Source organism: Nyctibius grandis, chromosome 26, assembly GCF_013368605.1.
Source record: "Nyctibius grandis isolate bNycGra1 chromosome 26, bNycGra1.pri, whole genome shotgun sequence".
NCBI classification, from domain to species: Eukaryota; Metazoa; Chordata; class Aves; order Nyctibiiformes; family Nyctibiidae; genus Nyctibius; species Nyctibius grandis.
In genome coordinates, this window is record NC_090683.1 from 7441412 (window position 1) to 7458212 (window position 16801).

Below are 16801 nucleotides of genomic sequence, written 5' to 3' on the forward strand. Positions count from 1 at the left end.
TTCTCAGGCAGGAGGGGGAAGAATGTACAGTCTTTATTAACAAATAGTGTTATGTATTCTACAGAAGACTTGATTGCGAATGCTAATAAGTCATTGGTGTACAAAGGGAACAGGATGTGTAAGAGTAGGGGGAAAAAAGGATGAAGTATACTTCTGTTAGTTACAGTTTCTTACAGTGCCTTGTTAGCCCTGATGACAAAACCCATAGTAATTTTTTTTTTCATGGCAGAACACCAGACACTTTAAGCAGACTGCTACAAAATCCCTTATCTCCTCAAAAGAGAATTAGGTATGCTGTTTTAATGCAGCTTTCATTTTATAAAAACAATGTACACATCCTAAGAAGCTGGGTTAGAAGTATCAGGGTTCTAATCTGTGTGCATCTCAGCCATATTGAAGGTACATACTTTATAGTAAATTGTCCTCTTAACCCTACTGCAAGTTTGGTTGGAGAAATGGATTCTTCAAAACCATCTGAATGTATGTTTGAGCTCACTGACTGAAGTATGCCCTGGATGTACTGCTTTGGAAGTGTGGGACCCTCTGCAAAACTTTACTGTACAAAATGCACTATTTAGTGTCTAAAAGTCACTCAAATCTTCTACTGATCTGTTTAGTCTGAGTATTCACTTTTAAATGACAGCTGCTATTCAAGATTTTGATTTAGGAAGGCAGTGTCAGCTTCTGACTTTGTTTAGTTTTTCTCCTACAGTCTTTATGTATTACCTCTTCAATAGACCAGCAGTTTGGAAGTGAATTTGACATATTTCCCTTTTCTAATCCATGTATTTACAAGACATTTTTATACAATCTTTCCCTTAAACAGATGATAACAGGCTATGACCTAACCCAGTTGATGGGCACCCAAAACGAATCCTTGTTTAGTTTCTCTAACACAGTTTTCAGCTGATTACATGCACTTTGGAGATCTTCTTTCACCAGTACAGTGTCAATTAAATGGCCATACTGCTCTTCAATGAATGCTGCTGAATTAGTAATTTCTTGCTGTTCTTCATCCTGCTGATCAACGTGAGAAGATGGTATGAAGTTTACAGCATGTCTTTTTAATTACTAGCATTTTAAATATATTAGCACAAGAAGTTATTACGTTGAAAGGAAATGAAACGAGCTGCTACCATTAGGAAGCGGTATGTAAGATATTACAAGTGAAATCAAGGAGTGGTATGTTACTGCTGGAATTTGGTAGGCTGTTTCAAAAATGCAAGAGGTGATAGGGAGGGGAAAACGTTACAGGAGGAATAGAAGATGGTGATGCTGCATTTTATGAAGTTAAGAGTCGCTGCCTAACCTAACTCCGGGAGATCATACTCCTCAAAAGTTGAAAAGGAATGCTGGACTTACTGTCCCCAAGTTCAATAATTTTAAGGGCTTACATGAAAACTTCTGAAGTGAACTAAGTTCTGTTATGTATAAATTCAAGTTCAGGTTACCCAAAGTAATGACATTATGCACTCAATATTTCTGTTCACGTTTATGTATCACCAATTTGCAGTTGGTCTAGGTTTGGTCCTTGTGAGACATCCACGTGCTGCATTTTGTGTATACTTGATTAACTGTTCGGGTGGGTGTCACTCTGGAGGTAGCAGGAGTAAGTGGTTACCCTTACCATTTGATGGGGCTGCTCATTAGAATTGTAGAATGATGATTAAGTTTATCTGAGTTCAGTAGCAGCTTCCCCTGCTGCGGCCTTGAGTGATGTACACAGATCCACATGGAAGATGTGCACTTTGTTTCATGTTACTTATATAGTGAAGTTTTAAGGCAGTCAAGAATCTCATGCTAAAGTTCCAGCTGAAAGGCTACTCACGCACAGGACCAGACCCACTTAGTGCCCCAGTCTGACTCTCACAGTCATGGAAGAGGAGCTTTTCCCTGTCATAGAAATGCTAGCCCAAATACTTCATTCATGTCTAAAAAGAAGAGATTAAACTTAGATACTTACAAGAGAGGCAGAGATTTCTTCTGACACAGGAGATTTTAGGACATGGTTTTTCTTTTCTGGAATGAGAGGCTTCACAAAGATAACATAAGGCTTAAACTCAGGAGTCCTCAAGTGCTTTACTGCCTGTGAACAGATGGTTTTTGTTACACCATTTTTTTTAGTGTGTCAATGATCTACTCAAGCTGGGTTCAACAGTTTCACTAGTACACACTATGGTGTTAAGGCCTGTATACAATACATCTGACCACAGTAACCTTTTGCTCTTCAAAAGAAAGGTTAATGTCAGTGTCCTGGCTAGCTTACGAGAGTACATGAGCTTCCTGGAGCATGGTGTAACTGCACACCTGCCTTGCTAAGCATTGTGATACCAGGAACAAGGATATGGCAAAAGATACTGAGAAAACTGTAAAAAAAATTGACTTCGCAAACAAGTTATGATTTGTTTCGCTTAAGAGGCCAAACACTGGAAATTTTAAACCTGGAATTCATCTGAGGTAGTATTACAAGTCTTTTCCAAGCCCAGTTACAAAATCTGAACCAAAATTTCACAGATTAACTCCCAGTATTGGATGGGTTAAGAGCAGCTATTCTGGCACTGGTTACAACACTAGTAACACTTCAGAGGCAAGACGAAGGAATAAGAATGAAAAACCCATCCATGCTCTCATCATTCTCTCTAGGACTTGAGCAGGCTAGGAGAGTGATGCACACTTCTACAGCAAGGGAAAAATCCCACAGTGAGAACTGATTCGATGGAACTGTAAACACTGCACTGCTTTCTAAAGGGCCCTATTCCACTTAGCTAGCAGTCAGGCCACCTGTTAGAAACGCATGTTCCGAGAGCATCATTGTTCTTTGTGGAGCAAGTAGCCACAAATGGTGAATAACATCAGTCAGGCCGGCAGCCTAGTAAGAAATACTTGCTTTCTTTAAAATAAGCCACAGAACTTACTTCAGGTACCACATCCACCAAACAAACCTTCTTTTTGGCCATCACGGACCGGATTGCCTCAAGACTTGTACCATACAGATTTTCTTTGTATTCTCCGTGTTCCACAAATCTAAAAAGTCAACACATTTTTAAATACCATCCACAAAGAATATTTAACTTATAACATTTGATACCTGTTTCCTGAAGTCACAGTAGTCAAATGGGGGGTTTGGGAAGGGGCAGAAAATCGGGGTGGGCGGAGTTTCTTTTTACTGATTTCCGCCCCCCCCCCCCCCCCCCCCGGTTGCTTAGTAGCAAGAGTTGTCTCCACATATCACTAATAGCTAATTAGCACTACTGACAAATAAGGGAAGAAGCTGCATTAATTCAGTTGACTGATGTTCAAGCCCAATAGAAGAAAGAGGATGTTTTTCACAGAAAATAGAACAAAGCTGGCAAAAAAATGTACTCCCAATTCTTCCATCTTCTGGAAGACTAGCCAAAAATCTGTACTTTCAGGAAACACGCTCCATCTCATAGAAAGTCCTTTATATCCACAGATTCAGTCTACAACACATTTTAAAGTGGCCTTATAAATAAAACTTGTTACCCATCATATTAAGTGGAGAATAAGTAGGCCCAACATCAGTTAGTTTTGATAGATTAAATTCTGACCAATATCACGCTACTTATGATACCCAGTCTTAAATTCTAACTTAGGATCCTCCTACTAGTCCTACGTTGTTTCTAAATTGTTCTTACTAAATTTCTGAGTTCATGCTAACAATCCCGACTAAATAAAGAGCTTTTTACTTGGGAAGCTGAACCCTTCTAATACACCTTTACACCTGATTTTGGTATTCATATGATGTAAGATTTAACTAGCAATATTTTTGAATTACAGTCAATTATGCCAGTATTTTAAAATTAACTCACTTGTTTTGCTGCACATCTGTCTCAAATGATTGCTTAGAGACAAAATTGTATTCTACTCCCTCTTTCTCATGACTTTTCTTTGACCTGGTTGTATCTAGAAGAGAATGGAAGCAAGACATGGGAGACAGATCAGCCTTTGCAAACAACTGTATTTTATCTGTTTACTTCTAGTCGTATTTTCATGACCTTAAACACGGTAGTTACACACTGGCAAATGCAAATTAACATAAAATATAAATCAAACATTATAATTTTGTTTTGAACTCAATCTCAAAAATTGTAAGACCAAAAATGATGGTGTTTTGCTCCCAAGTGTGCTATAACTAACACAGAAATTAGGAGACATACTTTTACATGTGGTAGAAGCAGTAGAGTATATCCTATGGAAAACAGGATCTCTTAACTGTTTGGAATATGGGACTCTCATCTTCTTTGAAACTTAGAAAATAAAAAAAGGAAATATATAAAGTCCTACTATGTTGCCTCTGAATTTAGAGTAAGAATATCCCTGGCTGTTTTCCCATGCTACAGTGAAACTTACATAATTATGTGTGTCCCCCTACTTCTGATGTCATAATTTCTTTTAATAATTGCTATTACTGTAGGAGAAGCTTTGGTCATTATTCCACAAATCTATGCCTGGCCATAGAAGTGATGTCTGCAATTTTTTTGTGTACGTGTTTAAATTCAAGTAAAAATTACCTGTGTGAGTTCTATTGCTAATTGAATGTATTCCTGACAGATGTTTATTGAAAGTCTTAAATAACACATAAACAGTGCCCTCAATGTTAGTTTTTTGGATTGCAAAAGTAGCTTGTTGGGGAATACAAATATTGCTGGAAATTTTTGTGTGTGTCTAGTATGTTTTTTTAGAAAATAATCCAGCAAAAAAATTTCAGTGTAACTCTAGCCACAAAACCATGCAGTAGAATCACTAATTTCTCTATCACTGTGACTGGCTTGTTTGAACAGCCTGGATATACTAATCATCAATTTAAAATTTTGTAAAAATTTTGACTTGGTTTATTGCTGTCTACTTTTTTTTTTTTTTTAACTTTAGCTGGTATGATATTCTGAAGAAAAATCATCCTCTTTTAAACACACAATGTTTTGGCTGAATCTTAAGATACTAGTTTTTCAGACTAGTTCTTTTTGCAATTCGCAATCTTGTTTTTTCTTCCTGTATTCAGTTTCTCTTTTTTTTAATGGACACTGAGAAAATGCAATCTGTTCACTTGGGAAAACACAATTAAAAAAAGACAACTGAGCTGACAGAATTCCAAAGTGCATATGTGCCAAGTTATGTATGATCTATTCAGCTATTAAGGGCAAATATAGCATATTACAATGAGAAAAATAATTTGAAGTACTTCTGAACTATGTGTATCATCAATACAAATTACCATTCATCAATGTAGCTAGCACTACACTATTAGACAGCATTTATGGAATAAAGTTGCGACACACAAAAGTCAGTAAATTTTACTCACGTGGAACTGCAACACCATACTCCTGTGGGTTCTCTGACACAACTTTCTGTTTGAGCTCACTTAATTTGGCCCCCAAGCAACCTAATAAAATAGAACTGACTGACACATTTCTGTGTGGAATGAAATACTGTAAAGAGAATAAATCATATCAATTTCACATAAATAATATGATACAGGAGTGTGCTTGAAGAAACGTGTACATGAGACCTCATAACCCGCTACATTCTGCTTTGAAAAAGACAATCAGGAACAAACTGAATCCTTGAACAGCTGTTGGACCAATATAGTTGTCAGGCACTAAGAAAATCTGTAATCTAGCATTCAGTTTTATGAGATACCCTTGATTTCTGTAACATCCTGGGAAACTGGCTTAACACAAAACTGTTAAGCACACTGAATTAAAATTGCATGCAAAAAGTTAGATAATTCTAACATCTACCTTTCTGTCAATTGTTCTGACAGCATAACTATGCACATGTTTGAGTGAGAACCAATGGAAAGTGAATCAGAAAAATGAAAAATGGTCCTGCATCATCATTTTTAGAAGGATTTGGTGAGTTTGGTTGGTTTAGGTTTTTTTTCTTTGGTTGGTTGGGGTTTTTTTTAAATGTCATTTAAAAGAAAAGAACAACTTCTGACAAAACCCAGAAAAACCTTTAGAAAAGCTACCACAACCACAAAACCAAACACCTACAGAAAGCCTTTTAGAGTGCAGGTGATAAGGGAAGAGGGAGATACATGTCTATCTTACCAATCAAAACCACCAGCCTCTGCTGTTCACCAGGCTGCTGCTGATATTTCGTGACTTCTTCATACGTTAGGAACTCTGCTGCGTCTGCCTGCTCTGCTTGCCTGCCTTCATTCAGATTGTTCTCCTTCTCTTTACGACTTAATCTAAAGCTCCTGCGTAAGCCAGCTGTAGAGGAAAACAAAAGATGTATTAAACCATGTCTCCACTTACCTAAATTTTCGAACTTGTTCAACTAGAAGTGATGCTGTCTTTGAATATGAGTTACTCTCACAAATTTTTTTTATGATAAACTCAGTCCACATATGCTAATCTTGCAGATGAAAAATTTGCCTATCAGGTAGAAAACCAAGCACCCCATCTATAATAAAAACCCTCTCATATCGCCTTGAGTTGCCAGGTATTGGCTATGCCCAAGTCCAGTTATGCCTCTGCACAGAGATAGTCTAGTTTATGAATGTATGGGAAATTAACTGTAATGTAAATAAGCTAGTTTTTCTTTTTTAATGTGGGGGTGTTTTTTTGGGGTGGGGTTTTTTTTTTGTTATGTTTTTTTTTCGCAGGGGGCGTTAGGGAAGAGGAAAGGGATTTTCGTTTCTCACCTATGTACTGTCCGTTGAAATATCCTTCACAGTCACAGTCTTCTGTAAATGAAAAAGCAGGGCGGGGAGGGCGCGGGTAAGGGCAGAGGGGAAAGGAGAGTGAGAGGGGAGGAGGGAAATATCTTAAACAGTGCCTGTGACACGAGTCTGGCTCATTGTTGAGGGAAGAAGAAGTTTTATATCCTGTATTATATGCACATGCTTTACTAAAACAAATATCAATGATACAAAAAATTATTTGCCTTGGCTAATGTTTTATATTTTAAAAAATCCTTACATAAAAAATCATTACATTTGATCAGTGCTGCTGCTAAAAGTATAATATTCAGACTTAAGTAAAAAAGACGACTCTGCACAGAGCTCTTTTTTTTAATGTATGACTTTATAAACGGGTATGATTGTGTAAGAATATTGCCTCTTCTGACATTTCAATATCATTTGGGCTTGAAAAAAGGGAATCAGAGATGACTGAAATATGAGCTCTAAAAACCTTCATTTTGACTAAGTTAAATTATCACTGCTTATTGATTCTTTATGAAAAAGGTGAAGATTTGATGCTTTTGTCATACGCATGTATATAAAATAATATCTATGTTAAAAAAAGCCAACCTACCCCTCCTCAAACTACGACCACCCCAAGGCCCCTAAAAGCATGCAAAATAAAATCATAGTACTTAGCTGCAAAACACTATACTGCAATCCTAAGACAAATACTGAGTTCTCATACTTTCTGATGGAGGGCTACCTGGCTTGTTAAAATTTAGGCACCTGTGCCCTGCAATATCCACAGAACTCTACTAATTTTAAGAAGGAGGTGTATGGTTCTGGGACAAGCCCAATCATAGGCAAAAACATATGCAGCTTAAACCTTTAGCAAAATGTGCCAATCGAGAGAAAGAGCTTTGTTTTTTAATGAACAGTTGCATGCAGATACGTAATCAAGCATGCCAATGTATATTCATAAAACATTATGCCTACATTAAGAGAAGATACTAGCAGCAATATATGCCGATCCACAGCTAAGATCAGAGCTATTTTCTGTTGTTGAAGGTAGGCTCTACTTTCACATTCACGCTTCAACAGGGTATACCAGTCATGGCCAGCTAATTATAGAACATCATTAGTACTTTCACCAAACTTGGTGGAATACCAATACTTGGAATATTATTCTCAAGAAGCATGTGAAATGTGAAAAAAAAGAAAAATCACAGCATGCGGAATTCAACTGAAAATACCTGATTATTTGGAAAGGTGTGCAGTACAGTGACATATAAACTGCATGAGCCCAATGCAGTTGCTCATAATGAAAATAACACAGAAAACAACCCAAATGAACAGTGAAGAAAAATCAATTTGGATTGATACAGGTGCTCTAAAATGTTAAGCCCCAATATTTCTTTATTTTTAAAAAAATATCAGATAACAAAGACTGCATTTAACTTGCAACTTGTTCAACGTCACTCAGAAACCTACAGAACATGTAAATGCATATCAGAAGACACAAATCTTTTTTCTTGAATCAGGAGTAAATTTGGAAGTTATCATTACCTAAGTCATCAAACCAAATTAAATTAGTTCCAGGAAGAAACTACTGTAGGAACAAGCTATATCTACTATTCCCTTTGCTTGGGGGCTTAGCAAGTATTTTAGAAAATGCATTGGTTGTTTATATCCAGACAGAAAATGAGTTAGAAGAGTGCCTACCTTTATCAGAAGACTGATCATCTGTAGTTAGCATGAAAGGCAGAGTTGGTATGATATTAAAAGACTGGCAAATGACTGAGTAAAATTAGAGGGAATAGAAAGGAAGGTTCTTCTGGTCTAATTTGCTTAACAGGCTTTTCTATCTTAAAAAAATGCAGTAATGTACCTTTATCAACTGATTAAAAACATTTTTGCTAAAATTTAGTATTATAACCTATTAGCAGCTTGATTGTCTCAAGAACGTCTGAAGAAATGTAAGTAGCAATCCTCATTACAAGCCTTCTAACACTGACTGTAATGGAAACTAATTTGTAACAGCTTCATTTCAATTAGTAATGCTATTTTATAATTTGGTTGAGCATCTTCCCTCCTCTTTGTAGCATAAGAATACCTGTATCTCTTCATGACACATGCTGTGCACCATGGGTCAGAAGTTCACTTACATCACTGAAGATGGACAATTTCCAGATTCCTAGTCTACTTGAGGGTGGCACCCCTGGCACAATGTCTAGCTTCACACAGTCACAGAGCTGCCCCACACGTCAATAATAGCTGTGCTGAAGTACCCAAGTGCAACGGGAACATTGTATTCTGGGATAATACAGGATGTCTTCTGCCTTTCATCACTGACTAGCAATTTCATCACAAGTAGCAGTTTTTGTGTGAATAATTCACTGACAAAGGCTTCAGAGCTGTAAACAAGAATCACTTTAAAGTCTACTTAAGACCAGCTCTGTAATGCTAAGCCTGAAATGCAGATGGTATTGCTAGCTCCAGTGATTTTTTTATCCTCCTTAAAGCTGAGAATACTGAGAACCTGGTATCAACTAAGACATCACTGAAGGAACACAACAGACTTACATAATGGTTTCTTCACAGTTCTGGGATTCTGCAGAGTGCCTGTTGTTCTTCTGTAAGTCAATCGTCTAAACAGAACACGATTATATGTTAGCCATGTAAGCTCAGAATTATAAAGAATTTATAGCATAGAGCATTGAAAATAAAGAAGGAAATGGTGCTTTTCCTTGCAAAATAGAAAATGTCTCTGATTTAACATTTTAAAAGACTTTTTCTTTAAAACTATGACGATCTCAGATTGCTACTGACAAGTGGCTGAGAAAGAAGATTCTAAAACATTTTAGGCTTTCATACATCAGAGCACAGAAATCAATAGCACATCACTTTTATCAATGTAATTTTTTTTCTATTTCATTTTCCTCACCCAATCTTTTTTTCAAGATTAAGAAAACAACAACTATTCAATTCTATTCTAATTCTGCCGAGAATCCAACTTCGATTTGCCACTTTTACAAAGGATAGGCAAAATTCCTGTCTGCCACAATCCTGAAGCTACTAACCTCAAAGAGAACTCAAAAGTAAACAGCCTTTGTCCAAAATGATCACTGCAGCCATGCATACTCAGATTATCCATTGCCTTCCAGATCAGTTTGTGGAGTTTTCTGTTACTTACTAGTAAACAAACCAAGTTACCCAGCTTGTGTGAAAATGTAAGAACAGAGATTCAAGTAAAATTTTCTGGAGTGTTAAAATAATGAACCAGAGCTCAACTCCTAATCTCCCAGTCTTGAATTTGCTCAAAAAAAACCCACCCCACCCCCTCAAACCCAACACCAAAAAAACTCCCAACAACCCAGCACAAAAATCCAACCCCCAAGAAACTCCTCACTGTTGTCAAAGCAAACCACCTTTTCTTCCAAAGTGGTTTTTTTTTTGCAACAGACCAACATTCATAACAGACTAAAGATGATGCTCAGGCATTTATACAGTCACTCAGGGGAAACGGACACTGAAGCAATTCCTATATTATTGCATACACTGCAATGTAGTTTACAACATCTAAAAAAAAGGAAAAAGAAAAAAAAAAGGACTGCAGTGCAGCACCATCTGTTGACACATATGCATGCACAGGAAGAGGGATACAGCTGTTCAGACAGAATTTGCTTAGTATTTCAAAGGGCATTCACATACTGGAGCGAAGCCCTCTATTAGAAACCTTAAGCGAATCTTGGAGGCCAGCAATAGAATCAGACCCGTCTAATTCTTAGATACCCCACCTTTGTAACAGCTACAATCCAAAGAAAACACAGCCAGTAATTTGGAGTAAGAATCACACAATGAGACCAGTGGCCTGTCTCAGATTCCTTCTTAAATAGAAGACTTCTATACTGTAAATACAAGACTTGAGGGATATTTTTGCTTTAGAAGATACACATATCTTGCTGTGAAAACAAGAGAGACTTCAAGCTCTAGAAGGTATCTGGGTCCAAGCTAAATACTCTCTTAGGAGCCAGAAGAAAGATCAGATACATTTTTTTTACTACTACTACATGCATAAATTCAAAATTTTTACAATAGATCAGCATTTCCTCTTATGCTATGGAAGTACAAGTCTGTGAAATACAGTGTCTCCATAAGCCAAGAGGGTCAAGAGACTGATATTCCCCATTTCATTTCATACATGTTCGTTTAGCAAGTGCTTCTGTCGTCATGCTACAAACCATAAGTCAATGGCAAACCAGCCAAGGAAAATTAAGAAGTTTATTATATAATTGGAGAAGATGAAGGTTTTTAGCGCTTTAAGCACCTGGTGTTCACCCTGGCAAGATCCTGCCCTTCCATTTCCTGTGAAAAAAAGCAGCATAAAATCAGTGTGACACGTATATGTGAAAAAAAAATCTGTAATCTTAATCGACAAACCTTTCTTGGAACTGTTTTGAGGGAATCAAGCCTGCTCTGAGGTTGGTATCTCCAACACGCTTTGCTTGCCACCACGTGGGATCATCTTGGCTTACAACTTCTAGGACGTGTCGTCTCTTAAATGGCAGCCCAGCCTCCTGGCAAGGAATGGCTCTGTCTTCTTTGGGATTATAGCAGAAAAGCGCCCTCATAAACACCTTTAAAAGAAAGTAACGCATCCTTTCTTCTTGTCCTATTTGGAATGTCAGACTACCTTTAAAAGGCTTCCTCAATGCTTACACTGCTAACTACATATAATCTTCCTCTCTCCTTTATGCTTTACAGTACTCAAAAATACTGAAACCTAGCAAGCTGCATCTGTATTTTGACTTACTCATTTATGCAGAAAAATAACTAACTTTCAAGCACATACCCAGTCATTATGTATTGGCATTGTGGAATATGGGACTCAAAGATCAGTCCTCAGAAACGCATTTCACAGTCTACGTAAGTACAAAACGCAACAAACAAAGGAAAAAAAATTAAGGGGAGGGAGAAAACAATAGAAAGGGATTCATGGCAAAGTTGCCAAATTATAAAGACTGTCCTTAAAATGTTCCTTTAATGCATCAAAATCTACTATTCAACTTTGGATTTGCATCTTACCACTATTTAACACATCACAGTAGAACTACTTTTAAAAGTGATTTGCGGGGATTCAAGGAAAAATTTGGCAAATGAGAGCAGGGAAGCAGAAATAGAGGTTTACAGAGGAATCCTGTAAGGGACCAGTCGAACAGTAAGTCATTGCTGATCAAGGATGGCAAATGAAGCAGAGAGGCATGTTGATGTTTGCAGGAGGCTAATGGGGTCAAATGGTGAATGCAGCTCTGTTTGCAAATAGGTCTCTTGACTCAAGCGAGTGTCAAAATGCCCAGATAATGGACAGATAGCAGCTGTCATGGTAAGAGGAGACTGGCAGGAACACCAAATTTAATTACGTGAACAAAAAGAAGAGCCTAAATTTCAGAAATGCTATGAAAGAATGTGTGCCAAGATGATGAAAAAGAGAGGTCATCTCAGTAATTCTACTGAATAAAAGGGCAGTGCATTTTACAAGAAACTGCTCCACTACCTTTTTAGTTCAATAATGGGTCTGTGACACTCCTGACTGAAACAGCCAGAATCTTGCATTTACAGAGATGCCAGAATTGTGTAAATATGAAACCACGTGCTTCAGTATTTCACTAAGTTGCGTACCTTGCTGTCTTTTAGACGATCTTCTTCTTTGATGGCTGGAATTATTTTTAATGTTATTGATCCCTGAGACTGAGCCTGAGAAAGAGAGAAATGTTTTTTACTTTGAAAGCAGGACAAGGACACAATGCAGACTATATAAGTTCCAGTTTAGGAGCTAGCATCTGTCGCTTCTTCTCAGAACTTTAAAATGCCAAGCTAATCCACTGTTTAACTTCATTACAGAGGCTATCACAATATTGCATGAATCCTCCACAACGGTGTCTTCTCCATGGAGACATCCACAGTAACTACTTGGGTATAACATATTAAGACTTGCATTAAAATTCCTTCAATTGCTTTTAGTAACTGCATTAATTTCTGGATTACAGTTCACAGGGCATTAAATACTTCTGTGGCTTTTAGTACAGCACTAACTTAAGCTTTTGCAGACTAAATTGTAAAGTGCTCCTTTGAAAAATATTGCTGTATTTTCCCACATAGTGGCTAACTGGTTAGGGTGAAATGTAAACATCTACAAAGTAAACATCTACTTTCATTCTAAAAATCTTTGCTAATTTCAATTATTAGTTATAGTAAATTTAAAAGCACTTCTAGGTGCTTTGGAAATCTAGAATAGGTTTATCTGATCTATTTTAGATGCCTTATTTTGGATGATATTAACCATGTCCTAGAGAAACCTGCTATTCTGCACAGATGAAAAAGGAAACCCAATCAGCTTGGACAAACATTGGTAGCTCTTCCTCAAAAAATAAACCATGAAAAGGAAACGATTATATTGCAGGCATTTAAAACAGGACAGATAAATAGCATCCCAGGGTCCTCACAAATAAAACTTTACACAGTATTTCAAAATATTATTTTGACCCCCCACCTCCCCTCCCCCCCCAGTTAAAATCCTTATTCAGGATTATTTTAATCTAAATTTAAATTAGGTGATGGAACCAACACCAGATACTTCAGTCTCCTAGATTGCCACTCTTTTCTTACTGTGTCCCTAACTCCACTCCACAGCAAGACAAAGGGGGAACAAAGCCACAAGAGGGGAGTCAGAGACAAATAAGCGTGAAAAGCTACAACACTTTGCAACACAGCAAGCTGACCACAGATGTGGAGGTTTAGAAAGAGTTCCAAGATTTGTGGGCATTAACGTTAAAGAAGCTTGAAGCAAGAATTTGCTAATGTCGCAAGGAATCTGCTGGTAAAGAACTGACAGCTCTATTGGACACACAGCCGAGACTTTCTTCAGCTTCCTAACGTACTGTATTATGAATAAACTGCTTATCTTCTAGGAATGCACTTTTAATTTGCAATTTGCTTGTCATAAACAAAGCATGAAAGGGAAGTTCTTAAGAGAGCAACAAGTAACTTTGTATCTGACTTAGTACCAATTCAGTTCACAGAAGTTTCTGAAGTCAAAAGGAGAAGACTAATCCACTGGGAGAAGAAAAACTCTTAATGCAAAAACAAGCAGGGATTGCATCTTTTAGCACTATACATATTTTAAACTCGTGGTTAAATTTCATCATCTATTGTAATTACTAGATCACCCAACAGAAAAGATCTTCAAATGAAAATCAATGCAGACCAAAATCTGACTTATTTCTTCCGGTCGTTTGTGAAGCACGGTAACACCATTGACTTCTCTTAGTTCATCTCCAACGTGGACAAGACCTGAAAAGATGGTAAGTGAATTAAAGTAAGTCTACAGAGTGGAAAGCACCATGCCTCTGATGTCCGACCTAAGTCAGCAGCATGTACCTTCTCTACTCCCTCCCCCAGCTTAATGGATTTCCAACTAGAGCCAAGTGCCTTTGTTGGCAATGTACTCTGAAGTCTCCTGCCGTTATTCCATATGGCATTTTTTTCATGCAGCACAGCCTCACAGGAGACCAGCATGGAGACAGAGATCATGTGGCAAGATACTCTGGAAAAATCACTGCCTCTATATTTGGATCAGCACTAAGAATGCAAAACTGGAATAGTTTGAGGGTGATCAAATCTTGAGGAGTCAGGGGACACGCTGCTGACTATAAAGGCAGGACATGGCTGTCAACTGACAGATCAACACAACAGAGTCGCAAAAAAAATGCTGAACTAATTTTTTTTTAGCAAGCCATGAAGAGGCCCTTACAAGTTTTAGGTTTGTTTATCCAGTTCAGTAAGAAATATGGTACTTGTGTTACATAACTACTGTTAACTGACATAAAAGAATTGCTCAGTAAAGCAAACAGAAAACAACACATGATACGCTGAATAAACCAAGATACTAGATTAAAGGTAAAAAACATTCTTTTCTTTTCTTTCTTCTAAAGCTTAGACCTACCTCTCCCATCTCTGTTGGCATTTTTTCCTAGTGGCTATTTCAGAGAAAAACCTATCTAATTAAATTAAGAAATTACTGGTGAAATACAGAAATGCTAAGCACATGCTCTAGTCATTTCACATTACATTTATCAGATTACTCTAATTTGAAGAATGATAATGATCAAGAAGAAAGCTGTAATTAGCTAATATTTTTTCACCACAGTAATTCATTAATTTTGGGATTGCATTACTTGTATATTAGAAAAAAAATGCATGAGGCTTGTAGTCTATAAATCTCATATAAGCCAATTCAGCTTATTTAATAAAATCTGGGTGATCACCACAGAAGGTCAAATACTGCATGAATTAACCCTGTAGATCCTGAAAGCATGCTGAATGACAGCCTATGCACAGAAGTCTCTCCTGCCACTAGACAGCAGAAATTCAGTTGTCAAGTGAGCTTACCACATAGGCTCCCTTTATAGTCAATCAGGAAGAAAGGCAATTCCAGCAGTGACCCATCCCATTCTAAAGCTCAGTGGGATGATTTGTTCTCCAGCAATGTCCATCTCCCTCCACTGACTACACAGAGAGCCTACATAATAGTTCAGACTTGACATCTAACAGTTGCCTATTAAGATTTTGGTAGGCTGTTATCTTTTTTTTTTTACAAAATAGTCTATACATATATTAAACACCCGTGACCAAAGGACTGGTTTTGGAATGTATAACCATCAGATTTAGTTAGATATTATCTCTCTGTGTATGTGTATACAGTGCATGTGTGTGTTTAAAACAATTTATAAATGCAATTTTAAATCCCCTTCAGAAATTTACCACTGCGATCAGCTGCACCACCTCTCATGATCCTTGCTACAATCACAGCGCCTGTATGCTCATCTCTTCTTATAGTAGCTCCCTGAAATAGAACATGCCCCCCAAGAAACCATCATAAGAAACTTGCTTAGAATACAGTGAGCGGTTAAATAACATGTAAGCTAATGTGTCTTTTAAACTGGAATTAATTTGTTCTACGAATTTTGTCTTCTTCCTTGACAATTTTCACCTTTATTCAACTTTTGCCTGTGCCCAAGTCATGTGACTGTGCACACCTTCCTTTCTGCCCACTTTGCTGAGTGCTTACACTACCTACCTTATTGTGGTGATCGAAGTCACTCAACTGTGCAAAACAGAATTTCTGACAAGAAGCTTTATGTGTCTTCTGAATCTTTATACAATACAGCTAGCACTTTTACATATAAAAGCAAGGAAAGCCAAGTAAGAAGGCTTTTTCTTCTACCTCTGCTGGCAATATAAAGCTTTCATCAGGAATTAAGTCACTGCTCTCTTCTACTACCTACTGTCATATACAAAAAGCACTTCAGCAAATTTCTTCCCTAATGCAATTGTTTTTTCTTAGGAAATCAATTTTTCCATTTCTGTTTGTATAAAATTAGTACCTTGTCAATATAATGTTTACATACAGCTATCAAACATACTCTTACCATACATGACTGACTTTCATGCAAATTAAGGTACTCATTCATTGAATGCTAGCTACAATATGAAAGAATTAGTATGTATAATAAGCATAATTGCTTCAACGTATACAGCTTCCTCAGAGATCATGTTCCCTGTGTTAACTGGCGTTATAAACCCATGCCTATAAAGCATCTTGCACAAAACCGTGAAGGTGCATTTACCAAAGTTTTCTTTTTACGTTATGTTAGTAGCTTCACAACACTCATAAGTTTTTGCAGACTATTTGACAACATCTTCAAGTATGTCCTCCATACTCAACAATAACACTTTTGCACTACAGAGTTTTATGACTAGAGATGGGTTATCTTGTATGTACCAAGGGTTCTTTATTTTTCACTAGCCGAACAATTTTCACTGATTCCTCGTCAAACTCATCATCAAAGTTATCAGGTAGAGGTGGAAGGACTGGGTCAAAGTTCTTCTGTGCTACAGTGTCATGTACTACAAGCATTGCCTGCATAAAGGAAATAATAAACAATAATGTAATGAGGTAATACTACAGTTTTCTAGTTCTCATGTTTCCAACATTACAGCAAACTTAAACATCCCAATTCCCACCCTTACCATAAATCCCCCAAAAAAAGATTTTGCAATTATCTTACCTATCATGTAAACTATATATTG

The 16801-nt window shown here is 37.2% G+C and overlaps 2 protein-coding genes across 12 annotated transcripts in view; one reads left to right on the plus strand and one right to left on the minus strand.

Annotated features, from left to right (window-relative positions):
- LOC137673835 (ras-related protein Rab-18-B-like) overlaps nucleotides 1-16801 on the plus strand; it is a 34096-nt gene that overhangs the window by 11737 nt on the left and 5558 nt on the right. The window contains exons 7-10 of one of the 6 annotated variants that reach the window (XR_011049780.1): nucleotides 5783-5873; nucleotides 11417-11578; nucleotides 13874-14013; nucleotides 14204-14630. The gene's annotated coding sequence lies outside the window, so the exon portion shown is untranslated. Of the gene's footprint in view, nucleotides 1-5782; nucleotides 5874-6104; nucleotides 6716-8754; nucleotides 9361-11416; nucleotides 11579-13342; nucleotides 14014-14203; nucleotides 14631-16801 lie in introns of those variants that run through there. The other 5 variants (XR_011049777.1, XR_011049778.1, XR_011049779.1 and 2 more) reach the window with 5 other exon arrangements.
- The window catches only part of MPP3 (MAGUK p55 scaffold protein 3), a 27376-nt gene continuing 10575 nt past the window's right edge, over nucleotides 1-16801 (minus strand). For 3 of the 6 annotated variants that reach the window (XM_068418856.1, XM_068418857.1, XM_068418858.1), the window contains exons 6-18: nucleotides 16494-16631; nucleotides 15473-15554; nucleotides 13917-14002; nucleotides 12332-12406; nucleotides 11093-11289; nucleotides 9236-9300; nucleotides 6671-6709; nucleotides 6072-6236; nucleotides 5321-5401; nucleotides 3831-3924; nucleotides 2916-3024; nucleotides 1964-2086; nucleotides 1-1020 (exon numbers count right to left, since the gene is read on the minus strand). In XM_068418856.1, coding sequence (XP_068274957.1) covers nucleotides 838-1020; nucleotides 1964-2086; nucleotides 2916-3024; nucleotides 3831-3924; nucleotides 5321-5401; nucleotides 6072-6236; nucleotides 6671-6709; nucleotides 9236-9300; nucleotides 11093-11289; nucleotides 12332-12406; nucleotides 13917-14002; nucleotides 15473-15554; nucleotides 16494-16631 — 1437 coding nt within the window. In that variant the 3' untranslated portion in view covers nucleotides 1-837. The remainder of the gene's footprint in view (nucleotides 1021-1963; nucleotides 2087-2915; nucleotides 3025-3830; nucleotides 3925-5320; nucleotides 5402-6071; nucleotides 6237-6670; nucleotides 6710-9235; nucleotides 9301-11092; nucleotides 11290-12331; nucleotides 12407-13916; nucleotides 14003-15472; nucleotides 15555-16493; nucleotides 16632-16801) is intronic. The other 3 variants (XM_068418860.1, XM_068418859.1, XM_068418862.1) reach the window with 3 other exon arrangements.